The sequence below is a fragment of the Tasmannia lanceolata genome, unplaced genomic scaffold (genome assembly GCF_043159265.1).
Source record: "Tasmannia lanceolata isolate RefF3 unplaced genomic scaffold, GAP_Taslan_0.1 ptg000026l, whole genome shotgun sequence".
Taxonomy (NCBI): domain Eukaryota; kingdom Viridiplantae; phylum Streptophyta; class Magnoliopsida; order Canellales; family Winteraceae; genus Tasmannia; species Tasmannia lanceolata.
The window spans coordinates 2,080,665-2,100,084 of record NW_027518703.1 but is presented as its reverse complement, the minus strand read 5'-3'; the positions used below and the strand labels follow the sequence as shown (position 1 = coordinate 2,100,084).

Here is a 19,420-nt window from a genome sequence, read left to right as displayed (position 1 = left end):
GGTAAGCCATTTCGCGGATCACTTTTGCAAAAGAGAACTGCCACACGGCTCACTTTTCCAAGATTTTGTCTTATTTCCCACTAGGGAAAGTGAGATGCAAATGGCTTTCTGCGAAATTGCCTAGCAAATCTTCAAAAATACTTCCCAAGCAATCAAAAGGGGGGGATTTATATCACTTACCCTAGTATTTTATAAAAAATATGGCAATGACTACATCATTCGATGATACATTCTCTACATATTTGAGGCTTATGATTTTCGAGGCACATCCTATTTAAGTCAGGGTCCAACCAATGAAGTTTTTGGATCATCGAAACATTTAGTCCCACCTCCCTCTACAAATTATAGGATTAGGATCATCATCATATGAAGATGATTTGTTTGGGGTACGGCATTTCGCGGCTGGCTGTTGCATGAGAGAGGAGCCACATATGCTCACTTTTCATCAGATTTTGTCTTATTCATTTATTCATATGAAAAGGCTGCTCTCTCATGCAACAGCCAGCCTCAAAATGCCTTTTTGCGGAAGTCCCTAACAAATCCCATTTTATACAGGAAGATAATATATTCCCTTCCTTTTTTTACTGGACAGCCCCCTCTAGTGTAAAAGTGGGGGCAAAGGTTACAACAATTTCCCTTTCTAAAGCCTACACGTTCTCTTGTGGAGCTCTGGGTGAGTCAAAACCGAACTTGGCGCCAGAAAAGAGTGGTATGCTAAGTGTTTGATAGTTTGCCGCAATGGGAATATACCATGCTTCTTCACTTCCCCACCCTACTAAACCTTGCACTGAAAAGAATCTCCACCAATCTCACCCTCAATCTCTCCACCTCTCATTACTTTGCCTCTCTCTTAAACGAATGCACCTCTCTTTCCAACCCCCTTTCCTCCCTCCCACAACTCTCCCCATCTCCCGTTTTCTTATACAACTCCCTCATCCGCCATGAAATCCGTCAAGGCCATCTAGACCATGCCCTCTCTCTTTACCACCATATGCAAAGTCTCGGAACCAAACCCGACCATTTTACCTTACCTTTGATCCTCAAAGCATGTGGCGAATTGGGTTCTTTCCATCAAGGCACGGCCGTTCACTCGCTCGTTTGCAGCCATGGATTCGAGTCCAATGTTTTCGTGTGCAATGCGCTGGTCACTATGTATGGAAGGTGTGGCTCCATGGAGGACGCCCACCAAGTGTTCGACGAAATGTGTCAGAGAAGGATAGACGATGTGGTGTCTTGGAATTCGATGGTGGCAGCATACGTGCAGAGTGGGGATTGGAATAGGGCGTTAGAGACTTTCGCACGAATGACTGTGAGGGAAGAGGCTAAGCGGCCTGTGGTGGTTAGCCTCGTGAGCATCCTTCCAGCTTGCGCTTCCCTTGGAGCGTGGTGGCAAGGGAAGCAAGTTCACTGTTATGCTGTAAGGAATGGGCTATTGTCGGATATCGTTGTGGGTAATGTGAAACAACCAATCACTCCAAATGTTTAAGCTTTAAGCTGTTAGAGTTAGTGTTATTTAATCATTTATACCGTAACACTCCCAATGATGTGTGGCGCCTCTTCTTTTGGGTTGACCCTGCACTTGAATTTTTAATATCAAGGAGTTGTTGGGTTTTCAACCGAGGACCTTCCGTGAGGCAATAACTCTGATACCATGTGAAACAACCAATTACTCTAAAAGCTTAAGCTGTTAGTTTAATCATTTATACTTCAACAGGTAATGCTATGCTCGACATGTATGCGAAATGCGGGATGATGGGGGAAGCTCTTAAGATCTTTGAAGGCATGGAGAGGACGGATGTTGTGTCGTGGACCGCGATGGTTAGTGGATATTCTCAGAGTGGAAGATTTGGGGATGCACTGGAGGTGTTTGAGAAATTTCGCGCGCAGAAGATTGGGCTCAATGTAGTAACTTGGAGTGCGATGATTGCTGGGTATGCTCAGAGGGGTTATGGGCTCAAGGCTTTGGATGTGTTCCGGGAGATGCAGGTGGAAGGATTGGAGCCCAATGCGGTCACCCTCGTGTCCCTCCTCTCAGCTTGTGCATCTGTGGGAGCTCTGCTTCAAGGGAAGGAAATTCATGGTCACGTGCTCCGATGCCATCTGAATTGGGACCATGATGAGGACGGTGAATATCATGTGGTGAAGAATGGAATCATAGACATGTATTCCAAGTGTAGAAGAACCGATGTTGCCCGAGCCTTGTTTGATTCTATGCCGACGAGGGAAAGAAATGTGGTGACTTGGACTGTCATGATCGGTGGTTACGAGCAAGACGGGGACGCCAACATGGCCTTGAAACTCTTTGCCCAAATGCTACTTGAGGCCAATGCCACGCCGAATGCTTTTACTATATCTTGTGCTCTGATGGCTTGTGGTCGTCTAGCGGCCCTGCGCTATGGTAGACAAATTCACGCCTATGTAACCCGCCACCAGTACGAGGGTGTGAAGCTATTTGTTTTCAATTGCCTTGTAGACATGTATTCCAAGTGTGGTGACATTGACGCCGCGCAAAACGTGTTTGATAGTATGTCCCAAAGGAATGAAGTCTCATGGAGGTCACTGATTACGGGGTATGGAATGCACGGCCGTGGTGACAAGGCACTTCGCCGGTTCAATGAAATGCAAGAAGCAGGGCTGGTGCCTGACGGAGTTACCTTCCTTGTCGTGCTCTATGCGTGCAGCCACTCCGGCATGGCTGATCATGGGCTGAATTACTTCAGAAGCATGGGTAGGGATTTCGGGGTGGCCGCCGGTGTGGAGCATTATGCTTGTTTGGTTGATCTCCTGGGCCGGGCAGGTCGTTTGGATGAAGCCCAAGAGCTGATTGAGGGCATGCCTATGGAACCGAGTGCAGTTGTGTGGGTGGCATTGCTTAGCGCCTGTAGGACTCACGCCAATGTAGAACTTGGGGAATATGCTGCGGAACGCCTGTTAAAATTGGAATCAGAGAATGATGTATCCTATACACTCCTTTCAAACATTTATGCCAATGCCGGACGTTGGAGAGACGTGGCCCGGATCAGAAGCTTGATGAAGAAGGCGGGGATTGAGAAAAAACCCGGGTGCAGTTGGATCCAAGGAAAGAATGCCACAGCATCATTCTTCGTTGGGGACAGGTCCCACCCGCAATCCCAACAGATATATGCTGTCCTCGCGACCTTGATGCAACGCATAAAGGCCATTGGGTACCTGCCCGAGACAAGCTTTGCGTTACATGATGTGGACGATGAGGAGAAAGGCTCCCTTCTCTCGGAGCATAGTGAGAAGCTGGCTCTTGCCTTTGGAGTTTTGACCTCATCCCCTGGATCTGCAATTCGAATCACCAAGAACCTGCAGATCTGTGGTGACTGCCACAGTGCAATCACTTTCATTTCCAAGATCATCGATCATGAAATTATAGTGAGGGACCCGAGTCGTTTCCATCATTTTAAGAATGGCTCCTGTTCTTGTGGCGGCTATTGGTGATGGCGTGTTTTTTCTTTATTGATCTGATGATGATGATCATGGCGATGATTAACATTGACTAATTACTTAATTTCTTCAGTTAATGACTTCTTGAATTGGAAAGGTAAGTCCTTCACATAGAATCAATCTGCACTTTTTTTATTTTTATACTATATATCAAATATGTCAATTTTTTTATGATAATTTCTAGTATGTTTTTTATGTTTCAGTTTCATCAGAATTTTGTGGAGTGTACTGGAATGGCTCTGTATTATTTATGCTCACTGAAAATTTAGATGCAATCAAAGTCTTCTTCTTTCGCTGTATAGAGACATCAAGTAATGTACACTATGTCACTATGTTATACATTTCTATGTTTCTTCTTCTTTGACAACAAGACATGAAATTGAAGTTTCGCGAGCCAGTTCAATGTGAAACAAAATTTCCAAAAAAATGGAGAATACGACAGTAAGAAACTTAAATTGCGAAAAATTAAGCAATTTCTGTTTCCTATATTCAACTTTTTTTTAAGACAATGTGCCCTTCCATTTGCTCATGTAGTTGTGTCACTAGGGAGAATGAATCTTCCCATTATGGGAATTTCCCCCCCTTTTCTTTTTTATCTATGATGTGAGAGATGATAGAATGGGTATGACCAATACTATGATGATCACTGCACCAAGGCTCATAGCATAACATGTCCACTTCCTTGAGCTTTTCTGGTATTCCTTTGCCGCCTGTAGCTGCTCGTCCCTCTCCGCACAAATGAATTGGCGTATGCTACATTGCTCTCAATGTCATTTAGTTATTGCCCTTGTGCCTCCGCTAGAGCAGTCATGTCCAAGAAAACCTGGTGTAGGTTTAGAAGGTTCTTCTCAATCTCCTTGACGGCGTCATGGCGCTCTTGGATCTCAGAGATGGTGTCCAAGATCTGGCCTTGGCCTTGGTCCTGAATGGCCTTTTGAAGGAACGTCTCGCTCTCCGCTGAAGAGATGAGATTTTCTATTGTCTGCTCGTCCGCTTTCTCTCCCGTGATCGTGAAGTACCTGTTAAAGTATAAATGATTAAATAGCAACTCTTTACAGCTTAAGCTTTCGGAGTAATTGGTTGTTTCACATTGTATTATAGAGCACTATTGCCTCATGGCAGGTCCAGAGTTCAAAATCCAACCTTGATGTTAAAAATTCACGTGTAAAGCCCACCCCAAAAAAACGAGCCACACATGAGAGGAAGTGTTGAAAGTATAAATGATTAAATTACGCCAACTCTAACAGCTTAAGCTTCACACTGCCTACGCTCCACAGTTTCCTTGTACTCTGACGTGATCTTGGCTCGAAGGCTTTGGAAGTCATCCATGAGGTCCTTGAGCTTCTTCCCAAGCCCACCCACAACAGACGTTCGAGTCCTGTCAGCCGACGACCCTGGCCCACAACCGGGGAGGTTCCGTTGGGCAGCATTGGACCGGTCAAGTGCCTCTAGCTTCGTCTTGATGACCTTCACTCTCTTGAGCACTTGCTCGACGTCAGTGTCCATTCGTGCCCGGAGGTCTTTAATGGTCTTCGCATTGTGCACGCTCTTGCTCTCCTCGTTCGTCTCTTGGAGCTGCTTGTAGAGTCTCTCTACCACCCTCATGTCGGCCTTGATGTTCTCCACATCTTCGCAGAACCTTTCAAGGTTGACACTCTCCTTCCCTGCCATCTCCCCATCCACCATTGCCCCATTTTCCATGTCGATATGGACCTGCTGCTTTAGGTCTGTGTACTTCTTGAAGGAACCTGAAAACAGATCATTCATTGTAGCTAATTTGATGTTGTCAATTTAAGCACGGCGAGTGTTCTTTCTTTCTTTCTTTTTTTCTTTTTGAAAAAAAGATGACTATATTCAGTTAAAAATGAGATTACAGATTCACATCAATGGGGAGAGTGGACCCGAAGTACAATGAGTCCAATGCTCCAGATGTAGCCAGCCAGATCCTCCACTAGATCATTGGCACTCCTAGGAACATGAACAAAAGAAAGGAAATCATCGTTGATCATTGAACTAATCTCATCCAAAAACTTAGCTAATCTCCATGGACCAATGCTCGTGCCTTGAACCCAAGAAATGACATTTGAAGAATCCCCTTCTACCTCCAACTTGCCTTCTAATTGATCCCTAAATAAGCTCATGCCAAAGTGAATAGCAAGAGCCTCCACTTCGGTAGAGTCCGTTATTCAAATTGACCCAGAAATGACTTAGATGATGGCGCCATTACTGTCTCTAAAACCCCCTCCGATTCCTCTTTTTCTGAGGTTGCAAGAGAGCAACCATCCACGTTGAGCTTGAAAACATTTGGGTGTTCTTTCTTTCAGTATCCTAATACATTTGATATGATCATGAGAAGAAGTAGGCATTTCGAGCGGTGCTTTCTTTATCAGACACTGCAGGTCTCATCTTCTTCATCTTTGTCATCGCCGGTATATCTGCATTGGACCAAAATTCAGTGACTATGATTCAATGACACAATGAAGAAGAGAAATGAGAGGAGACCCATTTGATTGTATTGGCAGGAAAAAAAGACATTCTTTTTTCAATGACAAAACACATGGTCGAGGATGAAAGGAAAGGAAATTTGTTTGGTGGTTTAGAGAGAAAATCTAGCTGACCTCTCCAGTTTGGTTTCCCCTGTTCGTTTTGGATTTTGTGAATTGATTTGTGAGTCCAAAACTGAACATTGGACAAAATTGCTTTTAATTTTGAGCCCAGTAATCAGTTTTGACTCAAAATCAGTTCTCAAAATCCAAAACGAGTAGGTCCTTAGAGCAACTCAATCGGATCATAGTTACAAAGTTTTTATACCGGTCCCTTGTATTTTTAATGAAATTTGGCTACCATTTTTTAAAAAAAGGTCTTTATACCGGAATAATTGGGCGAGACAAGTGTTATAAAAATTCAAGCATGTATGGGAATAGTACCCAAAAATCTATGAGGAATGCTAAATTGAAGGGAGCCCTGGTTGGATCCACATTACCTAACTAACCAGGGCTCTCACATTGGATTCACATCACTTAACTGCCTATAATTTTGAATTTTTCAGTACCACTGTAAATGCATGACATTTGGATCCAACAGGGCATCCATGCAGTTGGGGTTTTGCAACTCTCTCTCTCTCTCTCTCTCTCTCTCTCTCTCTCTCGATGATTGACCGGGGACCGCTGATCTCATACTGCATCATAGGGCAATCACATGGGGTCCAAGTTTGATGCTGAAAATAGATCTCATTCATAAGATTATGACATACAAAATCAACGGCTTAAAGACATCTTAAAGGATGTCTTTTTCATATTGCTCGATCAAAGGTCTAAAATCGTCCGATGATGGTGGGGCCAAGGGCAATAAGCTGGATTTGTGATGGCCAACAATATTGATGGATGATATTTCAAGAATTTAATTGCAATGGTTTTGAAGTAATTGAGTCTTTCGTGATCATTTCAAGAATTCATGTTTAAAAATGATTTTAAAAGAAGTACACAATCTTAAGGTATTCTTATTTTAATTAATTCCCATCTTTTTACCATTTCTACAAAATTTACTTGAATAGCTTACTTGATTTTTCCCCAAATCACAGATAACTGCCAAGCTGAAATTTACCCAACTCTAAACTTTGCAACCATGATGCTAAGTGTATAATAGTGCTAGTGGCCACCATGACTTTATCTTGGTCACCAGACCCATGCTTTCATTCCTCGTGCTCCACAAAATAATAGAAAGTCATTAGTACTTTGGAAGGGATTTTATAACATGAAATTACCATGATTATGTGAGGAGGAAGAAAAGAAACAAATGGAAACCAACTCAGATAAAAGAATGTGTCAAAGACTTATGTGTAACCAGTTCATGAATATTAGAAAGATGATAATCATCTAATAGCATGGAAATTTCAACGCTGCTACTGATCTTCTCTCCAAACATGATTTCCCTGTCATTTTGAAGACATTGGTTGAATGTTGTAGACTAAGACCAGTTAGGATCTTTGCTAAAACTGAACTAGACAGGTTTAGTTCACCGTGATTTCAACTATATCGGTGTATATTAGATACCTATATTTACATAAATTACATGTGAAATATGGTGCATTCATTATGGATAAATGATTATATGAATTATATATGAAATTTAGTATTTATTAAATTATCGGACATACATACGCGACAGTGAATGTCGCTCACTGTCGCTGGGTGTTCGATATTTTAAACCATTATAGATGATAGTCTTGCTTAGGTGATAATTTTTAAGTGTGTATTTATGGTCATTCTAGCATTTCCTGAATTTTCATCTTTAAATTCTATCATTGCCTTTGTGATATGTTTCTATGCTTTTATAGGATTTCCGCCGAAATTTTCCACTGAAACCCTAATATTTCTGTTTCCGTGGCGACTGAAACCGAAATTTAAAACCTTGTAGTCCACTTGCCCAAGAGATCACCGCCCACATAAACAATGGGGCCGGTGACTAGTGTGAGGTACCAAATGTGGTAAACCGGGTGAAAGTGAGACTATTGGCATTTCCTTTTGTACATAAAATTTTCTATTCAAAATTCATCCCACCTTTGGATTGTTAAGTTGCAGCCCAATGCACATCAATGTGGCCTAATCAGTGTTCAAAAACTCCTTGACTCGACAAGGAACTCCCCCGAGTCGACTCCTTTTTGCCTTGGCCGCGTTCCGCATTGCACCACATCCGCATTCCGCGTTTTGCCCTACATAGTCATTAAACTCCTTCGACTCTCCCAAGTTATGACCGCGTCAACCTCGTCAACCGCATTCTTGGCCGCGTCCGCGTTGAGTCGACAAGGATTTTTCCTGGCCGCGTTCCGCGTCAAATCCGCGTTTTTAAACACTGGGCCTAATTGGATGCAATGGGGCCCATATCGAAGGAAATATCCATCATATGACACCACTACTTCAGAGAGTTCCCTGCCATTATTTACATATTTTCGACCTTATCTGAGAACTAGTTGGATGCACACACACAAATCTTCATGAATGAAAATAAGAAGAGAGACAAACTTCATTACCAGTAAAATTATCATTCTCTCCATAAAAAAAGAAAAGAGTGACACACCTGGAAAAAAATTCTCCTCCGAATAGAATCTGAACCAGTTCTCTGAAATTGCACAAATCCGTTAAAGTGAAGAGGCACAAACAGAACATGTCTTGGGGAAAATGGAGGAACCATTTGATCTTTCAAACATTCTCTGCTCCATCTCTTCCAGATGGGTCTCCAACACTCCCTTCAGAAGAGGACTTCTCTGCTGCTAGTCTTTCTTCCAGAGCCCGTGCCCCTCGTTCCCTGCAATTTGGCAAGAAAGGTCTATGGGTGAGATTTCTTAATGCCAGTGTCTATTCAATATTGTCTGTGAAGTCCTGTGATGAGTTTCTTATAACTAGAGTATTAAGAAAATGTGGTACCAACTTGCAGTGGAAATACAAACTTGAGCTGAATTGGGGGAAAAGCTAAAGGAAATCAGATGCATCCAGGAAAATGCTGGCTAAAGCTTGTACCAGTTAGGACGAAAGAGAAACAAGGTTAGTCACTTACTAATTGTACTCATGGCTGGCGAATTCCATATGAATTATATCTTATTTGTAAACGTATGTGACAAATATCTCCGATATTTTCAAAATATAGTGATTTTTATTGTGATATTTTAATAAAACGGAAAAAAGCCCGAAATAATCCCGAGAATCTAAAAAATATAAGCAATATTTTCATTTACTACGATAATATCACAATATTTTTATGATAAATTTTATTTTATATTTTCTAAATTTATTTATTTTTATATTTTTAAATTATTTTATTTATCATTTTTCTCTATATAAACCTGAAAAAATAAAAAAATAATATATCCTGACATTTTTCCTTGCCAAGAAATTCCCAAGAACGATATTTGTGACATAGTTCTAAACTAGTGTTGAGTGAATGAAACACATGACAGCAAAAGAGTACTCTAGAAATACACAGATCCCAAAATTTCAAGATTAGAACAAAATATCACCTCCTCCTGGATGCCTCAATAGGGTCCGAACCAGGCAATGGGGCACCCCCTAATGTATGGCCCTTGTCTTCATTAGAAATTTCAGATCTTCTACAAAACATACGATCAAAGACTGATGCAATGGGATCTATAAACGGCCTGCAAATCCCAATAGAGAGATTCACACTCAATAAGAAGAAAAAAAAAAGAGCATGGCAATATAGCCTAACTCAAAAGCCTCTTCCAAGGACAGAAATCACATAAGAGGCTATTATTTATTACCGGAAAAATTCAGGGAAGAAAGAGGAGAAAGCAAACTCGTCACTAGGATCACCCCTGAGGTTTGTTTCTGGCTTCCTTTGAAGATACCGCAAGTAAATCCAGCTCATATAAGTACCAAATATTAATGTTGGAAAGTATGATGCTAACTCTTCTGTAAAGAAGCTTATAGCTATTGATACCAACACAACAAGGGACGGGATCCACTGGAGTGAGAGTACAAAAGGCGTGTAGATGATAGTATCAGCTAAATACCTTTGAGATGCTAAATTTATATGAAAATGGTAAGGAAAGATGGATAATTTTGATGTAATCTAACAGAACTGTGTCTATCATACCTTTGCTTTAATCCTGAAGAGAAGAAATTCCTGGTCAGGAATAATTTGCTTTATCCCTACCAGGAACCCTGAAAGAACCCCATGGAAGCCAGAGAGTGGTGTATAACTGCCACACAGAAAATCATCAAAATTAGAGAGTAATAATGCAGAACAAAAAGAAAAGAAAATATTTCGTTGAGACTGAGCTTAACGTTATCTTTATCTACTCTAATAAGCTCAAACAGGAATTTCTTGCTTAAGTGCCATAAAGATTGTAATAAGCACTTTCAAATAAGAATAAGAATTTTACCAACGATCGGACTTCTAAGAAATCACCATGACTTGAAATAAAAGGAAATATATACATTGGAATAGCCAGCATATCAATAAAAGCTAATGTAATACAATGAGAAACGGTGTTTGTTTATTTTATGTTAACATTGATACATACAGCTACACAACACATTTAGGAAGGAAATGTTCCAAAATGTTCAAGCAGATGGTTAAGGGGTCCTACCACCATATGCATTGTCATGCTTTCCAGCTTTAAAGATTTCATATAATATAAGAACATTTAAATTCTCATAAGAGGCATAAGAATCCTAAAAGAAACCAAGCAAGGGAAAAGAAAAGAAAACAGCATTACACATACAAGACAAACAAGAAGTAACATGAAGGAAAATTTTACGAGCATAAATAAACATGCCAAAATTATACTCTCTGGAGCATACAATACTCACAGGAAATTTTCATTCTTTGTTATGTAGTACAATGCTATAGCTGTGATGAAGACGCACACAGAAGTGAAAAAGTTAACTAGAAAAATAAAATTCAGGTACTCCCTGGAACCCCATATTGGTTCTAGCAACTTCCCAATGACAAGAAGACCAACTATGCTAATGGCCACCTGCAAAACAGCTACACCATCAGAACACGCAATTTGAAATCATGTAGTTAATAATATATGTCACTAAAGATCTAACAGCTAAGATATATTATTACAAGTCTCAGGAATTAGATGAGAATTAATCATGTAGTTAATAATATATGTCACTAAAGATCTAAAAACTAAGATGCATTGTTACAAGTCTCAGGAATTAGATGGAAATCAGTTATTGATTAAGTATGCTGCATTCTATTCCTAAATACAAGTCACAATTTTCAGTAAGAATATACCAAAGATCACACATTATAAGTTAAAAACAGGGCTAAGAAAATGCCGAACAAAAGGATCAAATATGCTTGGAAACTACAACAGCCTTCTTATGTATGCAAAGTTTATGAACAAGCCCATAATGCAGCAAAATGATTATAGAGAGATTGGATTTAGGCTATGATTCGTGGGCACGAACATGAGTGTTACGCGTCGACACAAGCATGAAGTGAAAATCAAAATAAATAAATAATAAAATAGAACGGAGACACGACTAAAAACAAAGTGTGTGTGTGCATATGTGCGTGCGTGCATGTGTGATTTGTTGTTACCTTTCAAAAAAATATATAGCTATGATTTGAGGATGTGGATTTGTATGACAGGTTTCGACACGGATACGAGGTGTCTGACATATAAACCCTTAAAAAATCTAGAAATGGGGACATGCCCATACATGTACATACGTAGAAAATAACTGATTACTAGAATAATTTGCAACAATGTAAAAACAATTCATTTAACAAACTAATAAATCTTAGGCTTAAGTGACTATACTCTAAAACAAACATGAGATAATAAAATAACGATGCATTCATCAATTTATTCTAGTTTTCTTCAGTATCCAATATGCAATGAGAAGGCAGACCAATAGGATGCAATGAATATCATATTAGAATATGAGTTTGTTTAGAGTTTTAGGTTTAGGGGAGGGGATATAACAACAAATATCAGTAAGAAGTGTTAAATAGAAGAGTTCATAATAAGAGGTAAACACAATATTCAGAATAAAACAACATAATCTCACACTTGACACCATACAAAAACGTATCGACAAGCCCATATTAAGTCTGATACTTCTAGCAATACATTTACTAGTGTCGAAATGAGTGTGGAAATGTCTCAGTGTTGACATGTGTGTCAACAATAAATTCAAGTGTCAGCTAAATCATAGGGTTCATGGTGCTTTGGGTCTATATATGCATAAAGTTTTAATGCACTTTCCACAAGGTCGATGAATAGTTACAAGTTCTCTCCACTGGATTTTGGGTTTTTTTTCCATCTTTGATCGTGTTTGGGGCAGGCTTAGTTGAGTTGAGTTCCATCCTTGATCATGTTTTGATCATATTTATTGTCATTTTATCTCTTTCTAACATTGTTTGAGATTGGGTTATTGTCATGATTGTTCAATTTTCCAGCAAATTTTATATTTTGATGGATTCCCAGTAGTTTACTTGCATCACCGTCCCTCAATTATCATATCCATAATGTTAGTGGATAAGGTAAATTCAAATGATCCCAATTTCAGTAGGAGTTCTTCAGTAAAAAGATTTCTCTTCGCATACACAATTTTCACAACCATGGATGGCCCATGTTTTTCTTCCCAGAACAAGCTTCCCAGAACAAGAACAATCTGATTATAAATTTATTACGTCCTGCTAGAGCTGATTCATCCATGACTAGCAGTTTAGAAGGTTGCATGTAATTATTATATATTATAGCAAACCACGCCGATTGTAGTTAGCCAGATTTGATATCGAAAGCAACTTCAGGAGAAACTTTTTTGGAACAAATCCCAAGCAGGATTAAATATTTGAATCATCTGGATTATTCCTACACATTTTCTACTAAAGCGGACGTAGAGATCATACAGCTTTACAAGATGAAATAGAAAATGAGCAGAATAGAATACCATTAGGCTCCATTTCCAAGAAAAAAAAGACAATGATATGGAAAACAAGAGGACACTGATAAACATAAAAAGACAATGATATGGAAAACAAGATCATCTGATCAAGTTGTGATCACCAGATAGATCAACACTATTCATCAAATCCACGAGGTACACGTGGAAGCGAAGAAAGTGGTTGTTAGGAAAGATTCATCTTTGATGCGCCCATAGACTCGAAGAGTAGGGGAATAATAAAAGTGCCTCATTGTCATACAAGGGACGCTCCTCCCAGTTCTCTCTTCCCGAAATAAAGACGATGGTGGATAGTGATTAAAAGGATAAAAAACTTCCAAAATGAGATTTCATTTGAAAAGTAAAGACAAAAGTGGAAATGACTGACAATTTGGTCATTTTCATAGTAATTTTTTTTGCATATAGTGTGCATTCAAGCTCACATCCTTATCTTCTTGCACTTGTGTCACAGCGTAGTGTTTCCTCTTTATTTTCCAAACAAAATCCCGTTTTTTTAGCAGCTCGCTCTTCTTCTAGAGTTAAATTTTCAAAAAAAAAAAATGTCATTTTATCTAACGTTACTACCGGGTATTCCCCTGCTATAAATGGTGACTAAGGTCTCTTCCTCGCCATTACGAAATTGGGAGAAGTTCGGTTGGTAAAAGGTGGTTTGCGGACTGAAAATTATCTAATAATATATCGTAAATTTAGATCTATTTTACGCCTGCAAGTGGACTATCACTAGGGAAGCACCTCTTCAGGAGAAGCTGCCCATAGAATGCTCGTTTTCGCTGCCAAGAAATGCCATTAGCTTCAGCTTCCAGAACAGCAAACCTCACCTAAACAAAGCACACAGCTTTACTACATATTTCTCTTGTCCCGCAAGAACGTACATTCGCTCTGGTCACTCGGGAATCACTACTTCTGGAGAAGCTGCCCATATGAATGCTCGTTTTCGCGACTGACAAATGCCATTGGCACCTAAACAAAGCACACAGCTTTACTACATATTTCTATGTACTTATTTTTTAAAAAAGAATAACAACAATAGGATTAGACTCAGTTTTTAAATGAATCATTTAGAAAAATGGGCAGATTTGTGGCAAAAAAATCGCCCATCTCCTCTTGACGCTAAAACTGACAGGCTACATCGATTTTGAAATAAATCCTTCTCTTAAATACCATCAATAGAATCCTAAATAGTTGGCATTTTCCTCACAATCCAAACCGTTGATTTGTTGCGCCCTTGCCCATAAAATCATCTCCATTGGATGATCTTAACTCTTCAATCTATAGATATTTCTAAATGTAATTTATCTACATATTAGAGGGTTAGGATCATCCTATGGAGATGATTTTTTCACCCGTGATTCCTAAATCAAAGTGTACTAATAGGACACACGCAGAATCTAATATTTGCACTCCATTTAATTGAAAGGTCTCAGATCCGTTGAGAGACATCTTTCAGAGAGGGAGATTATATGATGGCCGGTCATGTATGAGGGTGCAGCCCAGGCCCACATTATTTTGGTGATCCAAACCGTTCATTTGTTGGGCCCTAATGTATAAAGATGTGCCCCAAAATATCTTCTCCATTGGATGATCCTAACCCTCCAATTTATGGAGGTTTAAAATTGACAGTACAATATAGAAATCTGCACATAACAGAGGGTGAGGGTTCGGATGAACAGTATGGAGAATTTTTTTTGGTATACACCCTATCTACATCTACGTAAGGCCCAAAAATTAATGGTTTGGATCAGCCAAACGATGTGGGGCAGCCACCATATATAATCTCGTTAGAGAGAGGGGTTTTTTTGTTGACTCAAATAAACCCCAACAAGTTGACACGTGATAACATGGAAGTCTCAAGTAACTATATTTACTCCGTCAATGCCCGTCGAGAATAACGCTATAACGAGAAAGGCTCATTAAAGAATGGAGCATGGCCGACTATTTTGACCGATTTTTTTGCCGATGTATTAATCGTAGTTAGAGAAGGGCAAACCAGCAAAGCGTATTATGGCCAATAGAATCCCGAGTACAAAATAAGTTTAAAATTTTAATTTTACCATTTTTATATCCCTCCCTTCTAAAAAATATCTTTTTCTCTTCCCAAGTGAGGGTTTTTCCCTTCCTTTTAAAAAAAGATATGCCCCCCTTTTAAGGATATAACAATGAACATATGAGGGTTTTTTCAAAAAAACTATAATAGTGCTTTCTTTTGTTTGGAGAAAAAAAAATTACTATAATTTTTGTCCCCCTTGTGCAAAATTTCTGGCATAGCCCCTGCTCACTAGCCTATAAATACTTAATAGGTGTGGCACAATAGGTGTGGCACAAAGAGACACTACCCAACAATACACCTTCCCAAAACCTAATCCCAACACCCTTCCCTGACCTAAACCTAATGAATGACATAAACGGCTCTTTGACTTCACATACCAACTGTCATGCCCCCAAGTCTTTACCACTAGCTAAATTGCCCCCCTCCCATCCACCCTACTCCTCCTCATATTTACCCATAATTATAGATCCCCAAAGGACTTCCTTATCTACAATTTCTTCTCCTAGCTTCCGAAGTCATCTTCCTAATAGTGGACAATTTCATTTTTTGGATGTTTCCATTATTAAGACCCCCTTCCAATTTCCCACTTTACGAAGTGCTTCAACCTTTTGCCATCCTTTTTTTTCCTTATCATAGGAAGTCATGTCTTTACCACCTTCTCAACACACTTACTCAACCTTTTACCGACTGCTTCACTAGTTCTTTTTTGGATAATTTATTTTCAAATTTGACATTTGGAGTTTTAGACTAGGTACTCATAGTCCAGCCAAGCAGAATCGACTTGGATTAGTATTTGGAAATTACTCTAAAGTCTAAACCATTTGACTTCTAGTTGGATTCTCACCTTCCGATGATGATATCATTAAAAAAAAAAAAATAATATAACAAAATCTTGTAACAGAAAGTCTAATTGCATTTGTAAAATCCCTTGCACCAGCAGCATTTGGCTGACTTTTAAGCAGGGGATGAGACCAAATATATCTAGCATACAATTGACTGAAAAGCAAAGTTTTTCCATGAATAAATCATGTTGAGTTTGAAGAGCACGATTAAAATAACTATGAATGTGGAATCAGAACAACAAACCATACCTCGCGGGAATAAGAGCAAGATATGAAACAGCTGAAGGGAAAATCTGGAGTATAGCATATCCCCCAACAAGTACCGCAGAAAGGCCTTTACACAGCTGAGTGAATCCAGAGAAGAAGCTGCTTCTCTGCAATTACAAGGTATAATAAGCTATATCTATCCTACCTCAATAAATTACAAGTGAGAGAATGCTAGAATTACATAGCAAGTCCATTACACACACATATTGAAGCATGCAAAAGCGATAAATTTCTTCCCAGTTGATTTTTCCTCAAAATTTGTACTCTTTTTCTTCTTTAGGACGAGGAGCCCTTCAAGGAAAAACTTGAAATTCATCAATTGAGCAAATCACTGCTCCCTATGAGCTAAGTGAATTCTGCTCTAACATCTCATGTAAGTCGCAAAAAGTGTCTTGAATTTATGATCTTCGGGCTTCCAATTGACTGATTCCATCAGTCAAGTGAAGATCAATTAGAGTTTGTCAAGTCAGGAGTTCCATATATGTATGATTATGAAAAATAATGGAAGCAATGGAGAAAACCAAGACATACCTTTTCAACAAGGATTAAACAGGATGTGCAGCAAAAGTGACAAGAAATGATACAAATAAGCACAATCACACAAGAAACACAAGATTTACATGATTTAGTAGTGTGCCTGCGTCAACAGGAGAAGTGTTTTCACTATTTTGGTCTAGGGCTACAAACTTGTCTTCTTCTTGGCCAAGAAAACACAAAGAAAACTTGGCAACCCGTAACCCTAACATGTGGCTTATATATCACTGCCACTACATCGGGAAAATTACCGAAATACCATCCGCACAATAAGTAAACCGAGGATTTGTACATCCAATCCGGTGTAATGATGATAGAAGAATCATCAATACATTGGAATTGGCAGACAGGCAGACAGCAGATCTATTTTTCAGGAATTGCAGACACAACTGGAATTCGAAAGTTTCCACAGACTTCTAAAAGCATTCCACCATTGCGACTAAATAGAAACACCAAAGCAATTCTAGGACATTCTCTAATCAAAGAAAAGCATGTAAACAAATCTTGGAGTTTCTTGAATTCTATGTATTCAAAATCTCTCATAGCAAGCTAGAAATCGACGAATGTCATTATAATATGAGAAATTGCAACAAAAGGAGAAAGATCTTACTAAGATTGTTTACTAAATACCCAACGAGGGACGAATATCTAGTTTTCAGGAATTGCAAAAACAGCTAGAATTCAAAAGTTACACATATATCTAAAAACATTCCACTATTATGACTAAATAGACACACCAAAGCAACTCTCGGACAACTGGAAAGCATATAAACAGATCTTGGAGTTTCTTGAACTCTATCTATGCAAAATCTCTCGCAGAAAGCTAGAAATGGACAAATCACATTGTAATCTGAGAAAAATTGCAGGAAAATGAGACAGATAGACACACCAAAGCAACTGTTGGACATTCTCTGATCAAAGAAAAGCATATAATCAGATCTTTGAGTTTCTTTAATTCTATCTACGCAAAATCTTTAGCAGCAAGCTAGAAATCGACGAATCTCATTGTAATCTGAGAAAAAATTGCAGCGCAGAAAGCAAGAAATCGACAAATCACATTGTAATCAGAGAAAAATTGCAGGAAAATGAGACAGATAAACACACCAAAGCAAATCTCGGACATTCTCTAATCAAAGAAAAGCATATAAACAGATCTTTTGAGTTTCTTGAATTCTATCTAAGCAAAATCTCTCGCAGAAAACTAGAAATCGACGAATCTCATTGTAATCTGAGAAAATTTGCAAGAAAATGAGACAAATAGACACACCAAAGCAAATCTCGGACATTCTCTAATCAAAGAAAAGCATATAAACAGATCTTGAATTCTATCTGTGCAAAATCTCTCGAATCACGCAAGAAATCAACGAATCTCTTTGAAATCTGAGGAAGAAAAAATGCAGGAAAAAGGAGAAAGATCCGAATCTAAATCTGGTCTGTATCAAATGGAAATTGAAGAATCGTATGCATATTAAAAGGAAGGAAGAATTGTCAACTGGTGACACAAAAATAAAAAAATAGTGAATGTGTGACACCCTTTTGAAAGCTTGTGAACGGAGGTCATTTTACCTTTTCTGACATGGCCTTTTACATAAATACCCTTTTACATAAATACCCTTCAGGAAGAAAAGCTCATTGTTTTTACTTCTCTTCGTTTTTAACTGTACAGAGGCTTCTTTTTTTAACTTTTACTCTCCATTTTCATTTTAACCACCTGAAACCCATCTTCTCCGGCGTGAGGTGTGACCGGCGTGAAGATCTCTCCTTCTCTCTGGAGTGGGGCGGTTTCCTGCGCTATTCCGAACCTCTCTCCTCCGTTATCAACTGTATTCCGGCGAGGGCTTCATTTTTCCGGCGAGGGATTCATTTTTTCCGGCGTGGGCTTCATTTTTCCCCCATCCCCATCGTGCAGGTATGTTAGGGTGTCATGTTTCATATTTTTTTACTTTTTATTTTCGTTCTATTAAGTTACCTTCGTGGTGTATTGTTTCATTGTCACTATTTGGAAGTCTTTACACATCTAGGGTTTAATTTTTTATTTTTCCCTATTTTGTTTCATTTTGACTGTGGAGAACCCCCTTTTGATAATCTCTCATTCTCGGTGTTGAGAATCCCCTTTTGAGAGTTGGGAATCTCCCACTTCCATTGTTGGGAACCCCCTTTTCACTATTGACAACCCCGTCTTGAGATTGATAATATCCCTTTTTCAGTGTTGAGAACCCCCATTTCCAGTGTTGGGACCCCCTTTTCCAGTGTTGGGATGCTTTATATCCAGTGTTGGGACCCCCTTTTGAGGTTCATAATCCCTCAATTTAAGTGTTGAGGACCCCCTCCAGGTAGATTGATAATCCCTCATTGCCAGTGTTGAGAATCCCCTCATTTCCAGTGTTAGTAACCCTCTCTAGGATGTTGATAATCCCCCATTGCCAGTGTTGAGAACCCCCTCTAGGTAGTTCATAATCTCCCATTTGCAGTATTGGGAACCCCTTTTGAGGCTGATAATCCCCCACTTTCAGTGTTGAGAATCCTTTCTAGGTACATTGATAATCCCCCTTCTCCAGTGTTAAAAACCCCCTATTAAGGTTGATAATCCCCCTTCTCCAGTGTTGAAAACCCCCTGAAGGGAGGTTGATAATCCCTATTTCTAGTGTTGGGAACCCCCTGTTGAGGTTGATAATCCCCATTCTCGTGTGTTGAGAACCCCCTGTGGTTGATAATCCCCCTTCTCTTCTGTTGAGAACCCCCTGTTGAGGTTGATAATCCCCATTCTCGTGTGTTGAGAACCCCCTGTGGTTGATAATCCCCCTTCTCTTGTGTTG

At 39.3% G+C, this 19,420-nt stretch overlaps 1 protein-coding gene and 2 pseudogenes across 2 annotated transcripts; 1 reads left to right on the top strand and 2 right to left on the bottom strand.

Annotated features, from left to right (window-relative positions):
- The first annotated feature begins 524 nt into the window (after positions 1 to 524).
- Positions 525 to 9,123, top strand: LOC143858530 (pentatricopeptide repeat-containing protein At5g16860-like). Its single transcript, XM_077369176.1, has 4 exons — positions 525 to 1,451; positions 1,715 to 3,568; positions 8,699 to 8,802; positions 8,905 to 9,123. The coding sequence occupies exons 1-2, from the start codon at positions 752 to 754 to the stop codon at positions 3,463 to 3,465; spliced, it is 2,451 nt and encodes an 816-aa protein (XP_077225291.1). The 5' UTR covers positions 525 to 751; the 3' UTR covers positions 3,466 to 3,568; positions 8,699 to 8,802; positions 8,905 to 9,123.
- On the bottom strand, positions 4,250 to 5,238 carry LOC143858834 (syntaxin-124 pseudogene; annotated as a pseudogene).
- LOC143858833 (rhomboid-like protein 19) lies at positions 5,249 to 16,816 on the bottom strand (annotated as a pseudogene). The gene is made up of 8 exons (XR_013239054.1): positions 16,691 to 16,816; positions 16,053 to 16,177; positions 10,800 to 10,966; positions 10,081 to 10,186; positions 9,746 to 9,948; positions 9,485 to 9,622; positions 8,548 to 8,775; positions 5,249 to 5,906 (listed from the first exon to the last, which is right to left on the bottom strand). The product of XR_013239054.1 is annotated as a rhomboid-like protein 19 (transcript).
- Positions 16,817 to 19,420: the final 2,604 nt, after the last annotated feature.